Source organism: Enhydra lutris, unplaced genomic scaffold (assembly GCF_002288905.1).
Source record: "Enhydra lutris kenyoni isolate GAN:26980312 unplaced genomic scaffold, ASM228890v2 scaffoldscaffold6, whole genome shotgun sequence".
Taxonomy (NCBI): Eukaryota; Metazoa; Chordata; class Mammalia; order Carnivora; family Mustelidae; genus Enhydra; species Enhydra lutris.
The window spans coordinates 22,966,981-22,981,849 of NW_019154090.1; the positions used below are offsets into that span (position 1 = coordinate 22,966,981).

At 37.4% G+C, this 14,869-nt stretch overlaps 2 protein-coding genes across 9 annotated transcripts in view; one reads left to right on the plus strand and one right to left on the minus strand.

The window, feature by feature from the left end:
- The window catches only part of LOC111141906 (RNA binding motif protein 39), a 33,229-nt gene extending 22,145 nt beyond the window's left edge, over window positions 1-11,084 (plus strand). For 6 of the 8 annotated variants that reach the window (XM_022494736.1, XM_022494738.1, XM_022494739.1 and 3 more), the window contains 7 exons: window positions 387-591; window positions 1,004-1,081; window positions 4,850-4,900; window positions 6,965-7,046; window positions 9,319-9,424; window positions 9,943-10,021; window positions 10,107-11,084. In XM_022494736.1, coding sequence (XP_022350444.1) covers window positions 387-591; window positions 1,004-1,081; window positions 4,850-4,900; window positions 6,965-7,046; window positions 9,319-9,424; window positions 9,943-10,021; window positions 10,107-10,207 — 702 coding nt within the window. In that variant the 3' untranslated portion in view covers window positions 10,208-11,084. The remainder of the gene's footprint in view (window positions 1-386; window positions 592-1,003; window positions 1,082-4,849; window positions 4,901-6,964; window positions 7,047-9,318; window positions 9,425-9,942; window positions 10,022-10,106) is intronic. The other 2 variants (XM_022494737.1, XM_022494740.1) reach the window with 1 other exon arrangement.
- A 2,123-nt stretch (window positions 11,085-13,207) lies between these two features.
- LOC111141569 (reactive oxygen species modulator 1) lies at window positions 13,208-14,850 on the minus strand. Its single transcript, XM_022494212.1, has 3 exons — window positions 14,774-14,850; window positions 14,455-14,585; window positions 13,208-13,400 (listed from the first exon to the last, which is right to left on the minus strand). The coding sequence occupies exons 2-3, from the start codon at window positions 14,583-14,585 to the stop codon at window positions 13,292-13,294; spliced, it is 240 nt and encodes a 79-aa protein (XP_022349920.1). The 5' UTR covers window positions 14,774-14,850; the 3' UTR covers window positions 13,208-13,291.
- Window positions 14,851-14,869: the final 19 nt, after the last annotated feature.

Genomic DNA, 14,869 nt, shown 5'->3' on the forward strand with positions numbered 1-14,869 from the left:
TTTAAAGATTTTATTTATTTATTTATTTGACAGAGATCACAAGTAGGCAGAGAGCCCGATGTGGGGCTGGATCCCAGGGCCCTGGGATCACGACCCGAGCTGAAGGCAGAGGCTTCAACCCATCGGGCCACCCAGGCGCCCCCTGAATTTTGGTGTCATTTCATAATACCTTGCTGTTCAAACCATCACATTAACAAAGCTAATTTGAATGAGTTTGTGATCTGATCATATAGGTTATATTACTTAAAGCTAGAAATTCTACTTCGCCATCCACCTACTTGTGTAGTTATTGAATAGACTAGACTTAAGTAAGCATTTCTTTACCTTAGGTATATACATGAACTTACATATTGGACTTTTTACTTTCACCTTTACCTCAATTACAGTTTTCTGATTCAGAATGTGCCAAGAAGGCTTTGGAACAGCTTAATGGATTTGAGTTAGCAGGAAGACCAATGAAAGTTGGTCATGTTACTGAACGTACTGATGCTTCCAGTGCTAGCTCATTCTTGGACAGTGATGAACTGGAAAGGACTGGAATTGACTTGGGAACAACTGGTCGTCTCCAATTAATGGCAAGACTTGCAGAAGGTAAGTTTTCACATGGGTTGTGAATGATTTATTGTGGATATGGTAATGAGTAAGGTAACTGACACAGACTAATAAATATTTTTTTAAAATTTTGTGGTTGACCTTACTGTTCTTGGGTGGTAAATGCAATTTCATAGATGAGGCTACTTTTAAAAAGTTCTAATGAGTTTAAAAAGTTCTAAAATTCGTTTAAAAAGAATCTACTGTGTGGTGGTGCCTTTTGAGTGCCACAGCATACATTATAGGATTCCTTTTGCTTTCTTAATGATATTTATATCCTCAGTCGCCCAGATTACAAGTCTTGCTTGTAAATACTTCTAGTGAAGTAACTTTGGTAGTAGTCAGCACCCAGAAAATTGGGGTTTTGTACTCTTAACATAGTAAGGACTGTAAGATCCCTTCTTTTACACAGGTACAGGTTTGCAGATTCCACCAGCAGCACAGCAGGCTCTACAAATGAGTGGCTCTTTGGCATTTGGTGCTGTGGCAGGTAGGAATTGAATCTTTTCTAATTGGAAATCATTGTTTTTCACCTAATTCGAAAATTTGCCAAATTTTTGCATTTAAAAGGACTTACTGAGAATTCAATTCATCAAGTACTTTTTAGCCTGTAAATTTAAAGGAAATGGAAATACAGAATAGAATTATTCACTAATAATAATAGGCTACCAGGGCATTTTCTTGAACCCTACGTACCATTTTTAGTTGGAATTACCTGTTAGACCTTTGTAAATCCATAACTTTTCTTAAATACTAAATGTATATTGTTTCAAGAAATGTTTCTTTGTAATGTTTGAGTTGAGAAAACTATTAGGGGCCTTTAAATCAAGCTTTATGTAAAATAATTACAATACCAAGAGTGCTTTCGTCTAAACAGTACATGGTATTTTGAGATTTTCAGTTAGGGGAATGGGAGCTCATGAACAGGGCAGGAAAATAGAGAAGCAATGGTTTATTGTAGTTGTGTAACAAGGGGTTTGGTTTATGATAAATGTTGTTTTTGTTTGGCTTAAGTTCCTCAAATTTCCTTTTATAAACCTTAATGCTAATCAAAACCTGTCAGCCAGAGTAGCATTTAATTTTGAAATGTTGAAGAACTTGCTTTTAGAACATGTAAGAAGAACCATTTGTATTTTGGACCTCGGAAGACAGGAAATCTATATCCCAAGAAAGTATGGCACTTTGTAATATGAATACTATCTACAAAGTGAGACTCTGTAACTGACAGTTTGTAAGTTTAAGACTACAGTACTGCATCTGAATATACATAAATGTCCATGATTGATTCATGGATCTTTTTATGTAGTTGACTGATTTATAATTTCCCTTTAAATCAAAAGCTTATTAATGGAGAGAATCTTTCTGCTTTTCTATTTTGTTATTAAGAGAGAAGGGCCTTCTCATTGTTTCCTTTTTAGTGGATGTCCACACGTTTGTAACTTTAGAAAATCTGCCTTTTCTGTTTTTGTGTTTCTCCTGTCAGATTCTGTTATTTATTTTGAAATCTGATAGGTATTTATAAAACTTTTGACAGAACCAGGGTGCCTGGGTGGCTAGTGGGTTAAGCTTCAGTCTCTTGATTTCAGTCAGGTCATGATCTCAGGGTCGTGACATCATCCCCACATCATAGATTCTGCATAGAGCATGGAGTCTACTTGAGATGCTCTCCGCTTCTCTCTCTGCCCCTAGCACTTACACTGTCTCTCCCTCTCTTTCTCTCAAATAAGTGAATCTTTTTTCTGATAAAACCACTCTAGCTTGTCTTTATGGGGAAAAATCATAACCATTAATGGACTTCTGTGTTTTGAGTCACTGGAAAACTCCCCCAAGTATCACTAAATTGTTTTGACTCTGTAAACAAGTATTAGACATTTAATTGCTTGAGTCACCAAATAGCCAAAGAATGCCACTTGGTTTAATCAAAGACATTAGGGAACCCATCCCTTTCAGAAATGTAACTCAGTCTATGCTTTTAAACTTGCTTTTTAGGGACACCTGGGTGGCTTTTTCGTTAAGCATCTATCTTTGGCTCAGGTCCTAATCTGGGTGTCCAGAGATGGAGCCCTATAACGGACATCCTGCTCAGCAGGGAGCCTGCCTCTCCCTCTCCAGCTGCCCCATGCTTGTGTTCTCTCTGCTTTCTTTGTCTATAATAAAGTCTTTTAAGTCAATAAATAGATTTGCTATTTAATCTGAAAACTAACCTTATATTGCTTCCCATTGTTCAGATCATTCTTTTAATAATTTAGAAAATGCTGGACTGTTTATCACTAGAGGGTAGTGAGTATTTGCTGTCTTTGTGGATTTGGTGTAGTAACATAGGGTTTGTTTCTAAACAATCTTACGTTATATCCTGGGCGTGGTATCAAATATGTTGATTTGATGTTCTTCATAAACAGTATCTTCACCTAACTGAAGATTTTTGAAAATTAGACATTCTGACTATCCTTAGCCATTATTTCTCAATGCATGATGTATGGCTACACCTTCTTGGGCACATTGACTGTGCAGTTCATAGTTAAGGTGGGCTAATTGTGATCAACTAGAACTCTGTAAAGGTGCATGTGGATTGGCTGAGTAGCCAGTTATCTGTATTTGTTATATTCACCCTTACTAGTGTTTATTGAGATGATTATAAAGTTTGATTCTTTCTTCTTACAATTCCCATAGATTGTTATTGTTACTGAATTAATAATCACTCAATTTTTAGGTAAATATTTACATTAACTCGGTATTTTTCTCCTGATCGTTATCATTAAAATCTTACTTCTTGTTGAAATGCTATAAATTGCTTTTCAGTGTGTCCAAAGCCCTTTCTCCTAAGTTCTTTAAAGCTGTTTTTTTAAAACCAAGGGTGAGTCTTTACTCTATCCACTTTATTTTAGAAATTTAAGAAGTTCCTAAGATAGAGTCCTTATCTTTATGAATCCTGTACTTTGTTTCCTCACTTGTTACAAATGACCTTTAAAATCATTTTTGAAATCTTGATAGGGATTTACATACCCTTAAAATAGTGTGGGTTTTTGTTTTTTTTTTTTAAGTTTTCATTTATTCATTTATTTAAGTAAACTCTGCATCCAGTGTGGGGCTTGAACTCACAACCCTGAGATCAAGAGTCCTGTGCTCTTCCGACTGAGGCAGCCAGGCATCCCTTATGGTAGATTTTTTTTCCTACTGTATGGAAAGAAAAGACAAATTGTGTTATAAAGTTTGACAGTGTTTCTATGGTCATATCTTCACGTTCCTTCAGTATATACCAGTTACATTTCTTGAACTCCCTCAGATACCAGTTTTGAGCCCCTAGGACCCAAGTATATTTATCTCAGCATAACTTGGGGTGCTGATCCCTTTTCCTTTTTGCCCCACCTTTTGAGATTCTGTTTTTAAGCAATGTCTACATCCATCAAGGGGATTGAACTCATAACCCTGAGTTGGAGTTGCACTGTCCACTGAGCAAGCAGGTGCCATTTTTGCCCATTTAAAAATTTTTTTTCTGTACTCAGGAAGACACCTAGATGATGATAACGTGTTACAGTTAAATCACGTTAATAAAAATTAGGTTACTGGATCTAAATAATTTTTATGTTATGTATTTTCATAGTTTTTAACTTCAAGATAGCACACTTTTTTTTTTTTCTTTTCATTTACATTTGCTGCTGTTTTCAGTGCCAAGCAGCTTTCTGTTAACTTCACTTCCCCTGGAGAATTTAATGATTATATGGGGAAATACACTGGTAAACATCCCCATTCTTCTTATTTTTGATAGTGACTACATGATTGAATTCTTCTTGTATTTCATAGATTATAGTAATCTTGGTTAAAATTTCTGCTTCATTAAATTTCCATACTATGCCAGGAAACTAGATCTGATTAAACTGTCATCTTCTCGGCCAGAGTTGAATATCCCAAGTACTTGGAATTGAATTCTCAAGATCAGGGTTTTCATGGATTTTCTGACCGGTGTGCTTCCCTTTCCCCATTTCCCATTATTCCCATGTGAAGAGTAGTATGTGGAATACATAGGAGATGTGGTAGAGTACTAGGAGTAGGAGGACAGAGGCATAAGAAGTCCTAGGATAGGAGGAAAGAAAAAGGCCCCAAAGCCTTGTCAATGAGGAATGGGGAAGGAGGTTTGGCTGCCAGGTTTTACTAGAAGTTTATTTTGATAAACCCTGCTATGTAGTCCTCTTTTATTAATGCTTTCCTGACATTTACCCTGTTAGTTGAGGCTCTTCATTGTTCCTGCACTGAGCTGTAGAATTCTCTTTTGTTATAGATTTGCAAACAAGACTTTCTCAACAGACTGAAGGTGAGTTGAGCTTTTTATTTGTCTTTGAAATAGATGTCAATGTAGCAAGACATAGTTGTTATATCACTTGTTACATTTTGGATTTTGGATTTTTTTAAAGAATGACATGGTGTATATACCTTAAGCCATCTATTAATGTACATTTCAGTTGGCTTAATCCAAATCATTAGAGTTCCGAGGAACAAAATTAAAATGTCTGTGCATGTGCATTTGTTGCTTAGTTTGGGATTATCTTTAGTTTTGTATGCTTATCTTTGTGTTCTGATTGTTTTGTGTAGAAGTCAGAAAGTGGAATTTGTTGTTTCAGCACATAAGTCTTTCAGGAGTCTGAACTTAATTAACGTAAGGTTAAGGACTCTAACTTTAGTGATTTGTATTAATAGTACCAAGCAATGAGGCAGTTAGCCAGAACTGAATTGCATGCATATTTCAAAGATTGAAATAATTATTTCTAAAGTAGGCTATTTTTTCTTGTTTTTGATTGACAAATCTCTACCATTTGTTTATAGTATTTTGCTGTTGAGCTAATTCAGTATCCCATCTTTCATAGGTTGTACTTAAAAGTTGTTTAGGAGAATGATTCTATATGAAAATGTCTATCTACCATGTTCTGTGATAGGAATTAAATGTGTATTTTAATTTTTTTTCCAGTAAGTGAGACAGTTAACACTCAATTCTTTTTTTTTGCAACAGATTTTAAAAAGTATAAGTAGTGGATTTTTCTATTCGCTATATTTCTGTGCTGAATTCATTGTGTTCTGCGTTCATCTAGGTGGAGCTGGAATGTTCCTATCATATATTTTCTAAATTTTTGTCCTAATTCATTTAAGAAAATGGAAAAAAAAATGAAGTAGTTCTCAGTTTTATAATAATAATAATAAGCTAGTGTACATTTTCAAGAATATTTCCATTTGTTTATGATAAAGTACACAGTGGGTCTCATTTTTATATTCATTGTAACATAAGCATGGTTACATCTTCATCCTTTCTGAATGGAATGTGACATGTTAGCTTTTTTTAGCATTTATATTTCCATGCAAAGCTTCATGAAAGAATAAACGTGTTTATTGAAGTAATAAAGTAATAAAAGGGGCAAAAGGCACTTTTGTAATTAAATAATCATTTTTTATGATGCATTTCATGCATGGCCCTAATTTTTATTCAGTGGAATAATATCTGATATTTCCTCAGGTGATTGTTAATTTTAATTACCATAATTTCTAATGCACTGTTTTATCCTTAGCTTTGTTTGTTGTTATATATTGGAATGAAATTTGGTCAAATATATTGATTACGGTGAGTTCTGTAACAGCTACTGATAATGTTTTGTGAATCCCATATAAAAGCAGTGGGGCAGCTGTTTTGGACAGTGCTCTCACTTCAACCCTAAAACCAGTGTGGGTTTTCAGTGTTCCTCCTGGATATTAGTGTCTTAGTAGTATAACAACATATATTGCATTTTTAGTGTTTCTTGTGCTGTGACCTAGTCATTTAAAAAACACTCATTTGATTTTGAAATAGGGTTTATATTCCTGGATATTAAATTTTAAATGGATGGTTTTCTGCATCTTCTCTGTTATAAACAGTCCTTTTATAATGTTTATTTAAAAGAAAATACGTAACTATATTCATGGGCAAAAACAAAAGATGGTATTTTCATCGTTCCCTGCTCCTTAGGGTATAAACTCAAGCAGTTCTACAAAATCAATCTTCTATTTTATCCTTTGCCTTTCTGGATTGATTTTTAAATTTGTCTAATTGAATGAGTTCTGATTAGACCTAAAGGTTAATTTTCCTTCTAAAAATAAAATTTCCAACTGAAGATTGGCTATTTCAAATGTTGGTTCTTTCAGTTTTCTGGCAACTCCAGTTGGGTACCATTACACACTTTGATAGCATTATTTAAGCAAATTAGGGAAGTGACTTAACTATCCTAGTTTCACAGTTGGGATTTAGAGGGGTTTTTGGTTTTATTTTATTCATCAGGGCTATTCTGATGCATTTTCCATGAAGCTAATTTCTCTCTCTCTCTCTCTTTTTTTTTTTTTTTTTTTTTTTTTTTAGCTTCAGCTTTAGCTGCAGCTGCCTCCGTTCAGCCTCTTGCAACACAGTGTTTCCAACTTTCTAACATGTTTAACCCTCAAACGTAAGTAATATACTTTGGTCAAGTTGGAAAAGGGGTATATAGGGCTGCCTGGGTTAAAGCTTCTGCCTTTGGCTCAGGTCATGATCCCAGGGTCCTGGGATTGAGCCCTGCATGGGGCTCTCTGCTCAGCAGGGAGCCTGCTGCTCCCTCCCTCGCTGCCTGCCTCTTTGCCTATTTGTGATCTCTTTCTGATAAATAAAAACTTAAAAATTAAAAAGAAAAAGGGGTATATGTACCGTTGACACTTGAACAGTGCAAGGATCACAGGTGCAGACCCCTGCTTGCACAAAAATCTGTAAATTTTTACTTCCTCTAGAACTTAACTGCTAGCAGCCTACTGTTGACTGAAATCCTTATAGTAACATAAACAGTTGATAAACACATATCTTGTATGTTACATATCTTCTGTACTGCATTCTAAAGCTAAAGAATAGAAAATCTTAAAGAGCAACTACATTTATAGTACTGTATAGGTGGACTTGTGCAATTGAAAGCCATGTTGTACTGTGACGGTATTAATATTTAGCTTTTCTAAGTTAACATTCTGGAGGCTTCAATATATTTTATATTTCAAATAGTAAGCAACAGTTTTCATCCTTCCTTAGGGTATTTTAATAACCTTTTTATTGCTAAATCCTTTGGGTGTGTTGGTAAGATTGGAATTGATGTAAAAGGTATACAGATTTTGTTTACTACTTATGTCTAAGTATTTTTCTCAGAAGTTTTCTATTAGTGTTTATCACTTGTAATTTTACATACATTGTGTTACATTAGTTTCAGGCTCATAATAGTTGTTCAACACTACACCTTACGCTATGCTCACTGTAGCTTACCATTTGTCACCATATACGGCTATTACAGTATCATTGACTATATTCCCTATCCTGTACTCTTTGTGGACGTACTATGTTCATAACTGAAAGCTTGTATGTCCCATTCCGCTTCACCTATTTTACCCATCCCTACACCCTCCTGCCCTCCGGCAGTCACCGTTTTGTTCTCTATGGGTGTGCTTCTGCTTGTTTTGTTTGTTCCTGTGTATTTGTGTTTATTTCTATTGCCACTTTATTCTGCTAGCAGTTCTTGGCTTGGAGATTTTCATATTATTTTAATTTTATATAGCAGAAGAGGACCTTTGAAAATATTCCTAGATTAATGCAGTCCAGGAATTAGGAATTTCTTTTTCCTAATGCCTAGGCACAGTGATTAGAATGCCATTTATTTATCAGTCCAAACTCTTCTGTTTTTTTTTTTTTTTAATGAATCGTATTTGTAATACATTCTGAGGCAAATGAAGATAACCTCTTCAGTTGATTTGATAAATGAACCGTTACATGTTATGAAACATTGTTTTACATACAGTAGTCTGTCACATGCTCTTTGCATTGTTTATATTTGTGGTTTACCATAGAGATCGAGCTTTGGATTCTTGTGTTCTTTTGGTAACACCAAATTCTTTTTTTTTTTTTTTTTCTTTTAAGATTTTATTTATTGTCAGAGAGCAAGTGTGAGAGCGTGCACAAGTAGAGGGGAGTGGCAGGCAAGAAGTGGACTCCACTTAGCAGTGAGTCTGCTTCTCCCTTCCCCTCTGTAATCTCTCTCATTTTCAGTCTCTCTCAAATAAAATCCTAAAAAAAAATTAAAAAAGAAGGAAGCAGTTTCCTCACTGAGCAAGGAGCCCGATGTGGAACTCGATCCTAGGACCCTGGGATGGTGATCTGAGCTGAAGGCAGACACTTAACTGATAGAGCCTCCCAGGTGTCCAGATAATATCAAAATCCTTTTTTTTTTTTTAAGCTTTGTCTGGTTAATAATAAACTGTTGGTATACGTATTATTTGCTGTATGGCCATAACTACTTTAAATGTTAATTTAGAGTTAGGAAATTCATAATCTGGGATGTTTGGGTAGCTCAGTTGGTAATTGTCTGACTTGGCTCAGGTCATGGTCTCAGGTTCCTGGGATCAAGCCTGGTATATTGGACTCCCAGGATAACTGGGGAGTCTGCTTCTCTGTCACCCTCTGCCCCTCCCCATGCTCGTGTGCACACATGGGCACCAGCTCTTTCAAAGTCTTTTTAAAAAATTCGTTAAGCTTTGTTTTGAACAGTGCCTTAAATCCTGTTTATTTTCTCCAGTGCACTACACTGCTAACATCAATGATTTTTAAATTAGTTAAGTGAATTCATACTTGACATATTTTTATACAGATGAATATGTAACTTTTAAAAGTTTGAATGGTGTCTGATAGACCTTAATACTTTCTCTTAACAGAGAAGAAGAAGTTGGATGGGATACAGAGATTAAGGATGATGTGATTGAAGAATGTAATAAACATGGAGGAGTTATTCATATTTATGTTGACAAAAATTCAGCTCAGGTATTTTTTTTTTTCCCTCTAACGCCAGAAAAGTTTAATATGCCCTTTTTATGCACCTCATCTCAGGTGTTATGATATTAATAAAGATAGAATGTTTTACTCTTTTATGACTTAGCCTTCATACATACTTGTGGTATATCACCCCTGTCCCAGGAAGTTTCTGTTTTTTAATTCTGATAAATTTTAACGTAGTGACTAAATATATATTCCCCAACATAAGGACACTCCTCTAATAGTAAGATTAGATCAGGCCATAGTGTGGCAATGTTGCTGGTAGTGTTGAAAGTTTGCCATGAAATACTGTCATCTTTATTCTTCAGCTGCTTTCAAGTCATAGAAAAAAAGAATATGACAAGTTCGGGGAGGGCAAATTTCGGTAAATTTCTAGGTGTACATGCTAGCTAATGCAAAAGTATTTGGTTATAGAGCTCTTGAGTTTTTTGTTTTTTTTTTTTTTTTTAACAGGAAATTTGGGAAAATTCTATACATCCCTTATATTTTTATTAATTGTATTTCAGGGCAACGTGTATGTGAAGTGCCCATCAATTGCTGCAGCCATTGCTGCTGTCAATGCATTGCATGGCAGGTGGTTTGCCGGTGAGTTTCATCTGTTTTTCTGAATATTATGAAGGATGTAATTTAAGTGAAAATGCTAAACCCTCATATCTGCTTCTTTCAACAGGTAAAATGATAACAGCAGCATATGTACCTCTTCCAACTTATCACAACCTCTTCCCTGATTCTATGACAGCAACACAACTACTGGTTCCAAGTAGACGATGAAGGAAGATATAGTCCCTTATGTACATAGCTTTTTTTCTTTCTTGAGAATTCATCTTGAGTTATCTTTTATTTAGATAAAAATAAAGAGGCAAGGGTCTACTGTCATTTGTATACAATTCCTGTTACCTTGAAAAAATAAAAATGTTAACAGGAATGCAGTGTGCTCATTATCCCTAACTAGCAAATCCCACTGTATACAAAGCTGTTCTCTTGTTCTGCCTTTTAAATGTACATGTAGAAATTTACATTAAGGATCTATAGGAATAGCTCTAGGGGGGGAACAGATGTGCTTAATGTAAAAAGGCAGACAGGGATGTAATTATGTTTTTAATGTTTCAGAAGCCTAACTTTTTACACAGCAGTTACATTACACGTTTCACTAATGTTGATACTTGGCTAATGGTTTAGCAGAGGTTTCTGGAGTACACATTTAGTGTATGGAAATTCAAGACAGCTAAAGGGCTGTTTGATTAACATCTCATCTTGCATCGTGATGAATTGGCAAGAAAAGGAGTTTTCAAGATTACATTTCTGGATGCTATCTTTTCAATTAATGTATCTGTAAAAGTTTCTTTGTAAATATTATGTGTTCTGATGTGTCTAAGATTCCAAACAAAATGATCCCTGCATTTCCTCAAGATGTTTAGTGACAGTCTGGTAAGCAGAGCAGTCTGAGCAAGAAATAGGAAATGCAGAAATAGGTTTTGTCTGGTTGCATATAATCTTTGCTCTTTTTAAGCTCTGTGAGCTCTGAAATATATTTTTGGGTTACTTCAGTGTGTTTGACAAGACAGCTTGATATTTCTATCAAACAAATGACTTTCATATTGCAACAACCTTTGTAAGAACCACTCAAATAAAATTCTCTTAAAAAGGCCATAAGAAATCTTCATTTTTGAAATGTTTTGAAGTCATAGAAACTGGAAAGTAGAATATTAGTTTCTTTGACTTTTAGTAGTCATTCAAGACTTCCTTCTTGGGGAAAATGCTTAGTGTGCAGAGTTTGGGAAGATTGTTGCCCTCAAGTTTCTGTACATTCCTCCATTTCACCATATTTTAGCACTGTACTTTTTAGGGTAATGAATCAAAACCTTAGGGATTTTCCAACAAGAAAATGAAACATTTAATTAGCCCTTAAACCTGGGTATTCTTAAGTCTCTACTATGTTAGGGCATCTGTGTGAAAAAATGTTTCACTATTTAAATACCAAAATGGTTAAAGTTGAAACATTTAACTGATTTCCCAAACTGATTGAGCTGCATGTTATTAAGGAATTGAGCTTTAAGTGTATTTAGGCAATGAGCCATTTATATTCTGAACTCTGCTTCAAGTTTTTGTATCTACCTTGAACCTTTGAATAGGCCATGTTGCTCCTAATGGAATGATTAACTTCCAGTATTTATTTCCTCACCTGCTGCTTTCTACTCTATCGATTTATTAGTGTTAAGGCACAAATTTTATAGGTTTATTCATTTGTGAAAATAGTTGAATCTGGAGGCATCACGATTTTATACCAACCGATCCTTTCTGATGGACACTGAAAATTACTTAATTGCTTCAGTTACTGAACCTAAAGAAAATTTCCAAGATGCAAGTTTATTTTTCAACAATAGGCAGCAGTGTTTTGGGGGGCAGACTTACTACTTTAACAGTTTTTTTCTTTCCCAAAGTATCTTCATAATTAAATTTTTTATTCTTGATATTCTATCTGCTTTGTTCTGTCATTACTTTCTGGGGAGCTGGGGCCACAAACTTAATTATAATCTCATGTTAAAAAGAGGTAGTGTTAAAACATTTCCCTACTGCCACAGAATGAAATTTGGGTTGTAAATGATACTAAAGCAAATGTGGTTCAAGTAATCTGAGTAGTGTGACAAAGTAATTCATGTGAATTCCGAGTGAATGTTAGAAGTAATCCGTTACTGAGACAGCATCCCACACTGGGAAACCTAGCTGCTGTAGCTATTTTTGTAGTGTCCTTATGACCTCCCAAATATTGCCAGTGTAGTTTTTTGGTGTGTGTGTTGCTTTTTTAAAAAGTATTTATTTGAGAGACACAATGAGAGGGAACAGAAGCAGAGGGAGTGGGAGAGGGAGAAGCTGGCTTCCTGCTGAGCAGGAGCCCGATGCTCTACCATGGGACCCTGGGATCATAACCCCAGCTGAAGGCAGAGGCTTTAACCCACTGAGCTACCCAGGTGCCCCTGCCAGTGTAGTTTCTTATGTCCATCATTATGTTACCATTTTCCTTGAGGGGCAATTCAGTTCAAAGCAAAGTCTGTCAAGGGCTGTGTGGCTGGAGTAGGGGAGAGGGCTTGGCCTTATACAAAGAAACGATTTTATGAACCCAATTAACTGAATTGTGTGTATATAGCAGGGGGTCATTTTATAAAATTGACCTCGTGGATGGCTGCTTAGAAAACTGGGAGGTTTATGACATTAAGCTACATTGTGTCAGTTTGTTGAATTTGTTTCCCAGTGGATGATTTGTTCTTTTTCTGAAGTCTGCACAAAATCTGAAGGACAATTTTTGGATGAGTATAACTTCGGAAATTATACTTGGGTTAACACTACCTTTTGCAGTGCAACCTTGAGGAAATCTAGACTTAGTTTTTCACCTTTAAAATGGTGAGAACAGGGGCGCCTGGGTGGCTTAGAGGGTCAAAGCCTCTGCCTTCGGCTCAGGTCCTGATCCCAGGGTCTTGGGATAGAGCCCCACATTGTTCTCTGCTCATCAGGGAGCCTGTTCCCCCCCACCCCTCTCTGCCTCCTTGTGATCTGTCAAATCTTTAAAATGGTGAGAACAGCATCAACCTTATGGGGTTGAATAGTAGTTTATTAGAATCCACAATAAGTTCCAGGCATGGAAAATTTTCCTAATTTTGGATTAACAGGATTTAAGAAACAGACCCCAAACCTACTCATTGGCCCGCCTCTGAAGCTTTCTCTAAGATGGGTTATAGGTGGGAAGTGAAGAAAAAAATGCCTTTAACACACTCAGACTACTCAAAGACTTGTTTTATTATAGTACATGAGCTGGGACTGATGGGAAGGGGTAGCTGTACTGGGCAACCACTGCCCTGATTAGCATCGGATGCCCATCCCGATGGCCATGAATGTGCCAAATGTGCCGCCACTCTGCATCATGGTTTTCCCGATTCCGCCCATCAGCTCCCGACCCCGCATTCCGATCCTAAAAGAGGAGGAAACGAAGATGGGGCCAACTGGGAACAAAAATAGAAGAAATGGCATTAACTGCCCTTTTCCAATTTGTGTTCCTAGTAAATTACTCTTGAAACCTGCCAAGACATTATCTCTTCCCACCTGAGGTGGGTAATGACTAGGAAAAAAATGCATCAGGGTCTCTAGGGGTATTCTGATGAATATCCTATGACCTGCCTTCAGTTTGTGGGAGGCAACTGATGCAAAGTAGATTGAGAAACTAGTTTTTTGTTTTGCTTTTACCTCCAGGATATAATCTATGTATAAAACACCCATATGCTCCAATAAAGACATTTGTCTTTCTGATGGTTTCCTGGTTTAAAGCAATGATTGTGGAGTCAGATCTGTGTTCATGCCCCAGCTCTGCAATTTACAGGCTGTGCTAACTCTGAAATGGGGATCATAACCACGGGATTGTGAGAACACATGCAGCATTTAGACCAGTGATTCACACTGGGTAAGTGCTCAGTAAATGGTAACTTACACTATGGAAAAGTGGGAAGAAGAATCTACTACATGTGAAAATGACATTTAGGGTGTAGGTTTAGAGTTTATCTGCTCCGTATCTATATCTTGTTTGCTGGACAGTAAAATTGCTCAACTTAGTTTCACGATGCGCAACTAGAAATAAAAATAGCGACAGTAGCAACAACCATTTATTGAGCACTTAATATATGCCACATTCTGTGGAACGTGTGCTCTGATTAGACCCTTACAACTCTATGAGGTAGATGTTACTGACCTCTTTCCACACTTAAGGAAACCCAGACTCCAACGTGCTTAAGGTTACAGAATGAGTAGAGTCAGAATTTCTGACTTCCAGTTTGAGTCAGAACTCGTATTCTCAAGCGCCGAGGCTTCCAACCTTTCCTTGCAGACTGAAGGTGAGTAGGAAATCTGTCTCGCTCGTTAAAGGACAGCGAGGGAACTGAAACGAAGTAGGCTCTATCCAGGCTGCCGGCCAAGAGGCGCGGGACGGGCAGGTCCGGTAGTCCCGCCCAGAGATCACCGCCCGCGCCCCTCACCTGAGACAGGAAAAGGTGCCGAAGAGCGCCCCGGCCGCCATGCCCACTGCGCAGCCCATCACAAAGCCCATCTTCACGCGGTCGAAGCAGCTCGGCTGGGACTGCCCGTAGGGCCCCACGGCCACCGGCATCTGCGGGTTTCGAAGGTTAGGGGAGTGTGGGCCTAGCCGCCTGCCCGAGTAGGGCGGGGGCCGGAGGGGGAGGGGTGGGGAGCGGATCCAAGGGTTCGGGGAAGTCCAGGGAGGAAAATAAGCACCTAACCCGACTCCATCACCCTCTTAGTGTTCGGGTCCCCGCACCGCGGTGTCCCCCACCTCACCTCGTTCGCGGGTTCGGTCGCTCAGCTCTACGTATCACACAGAACGCGAGGCGGAGCGCGCCCGCGACCGGAGGAACTGTTTCCGGGGCGCGGAGC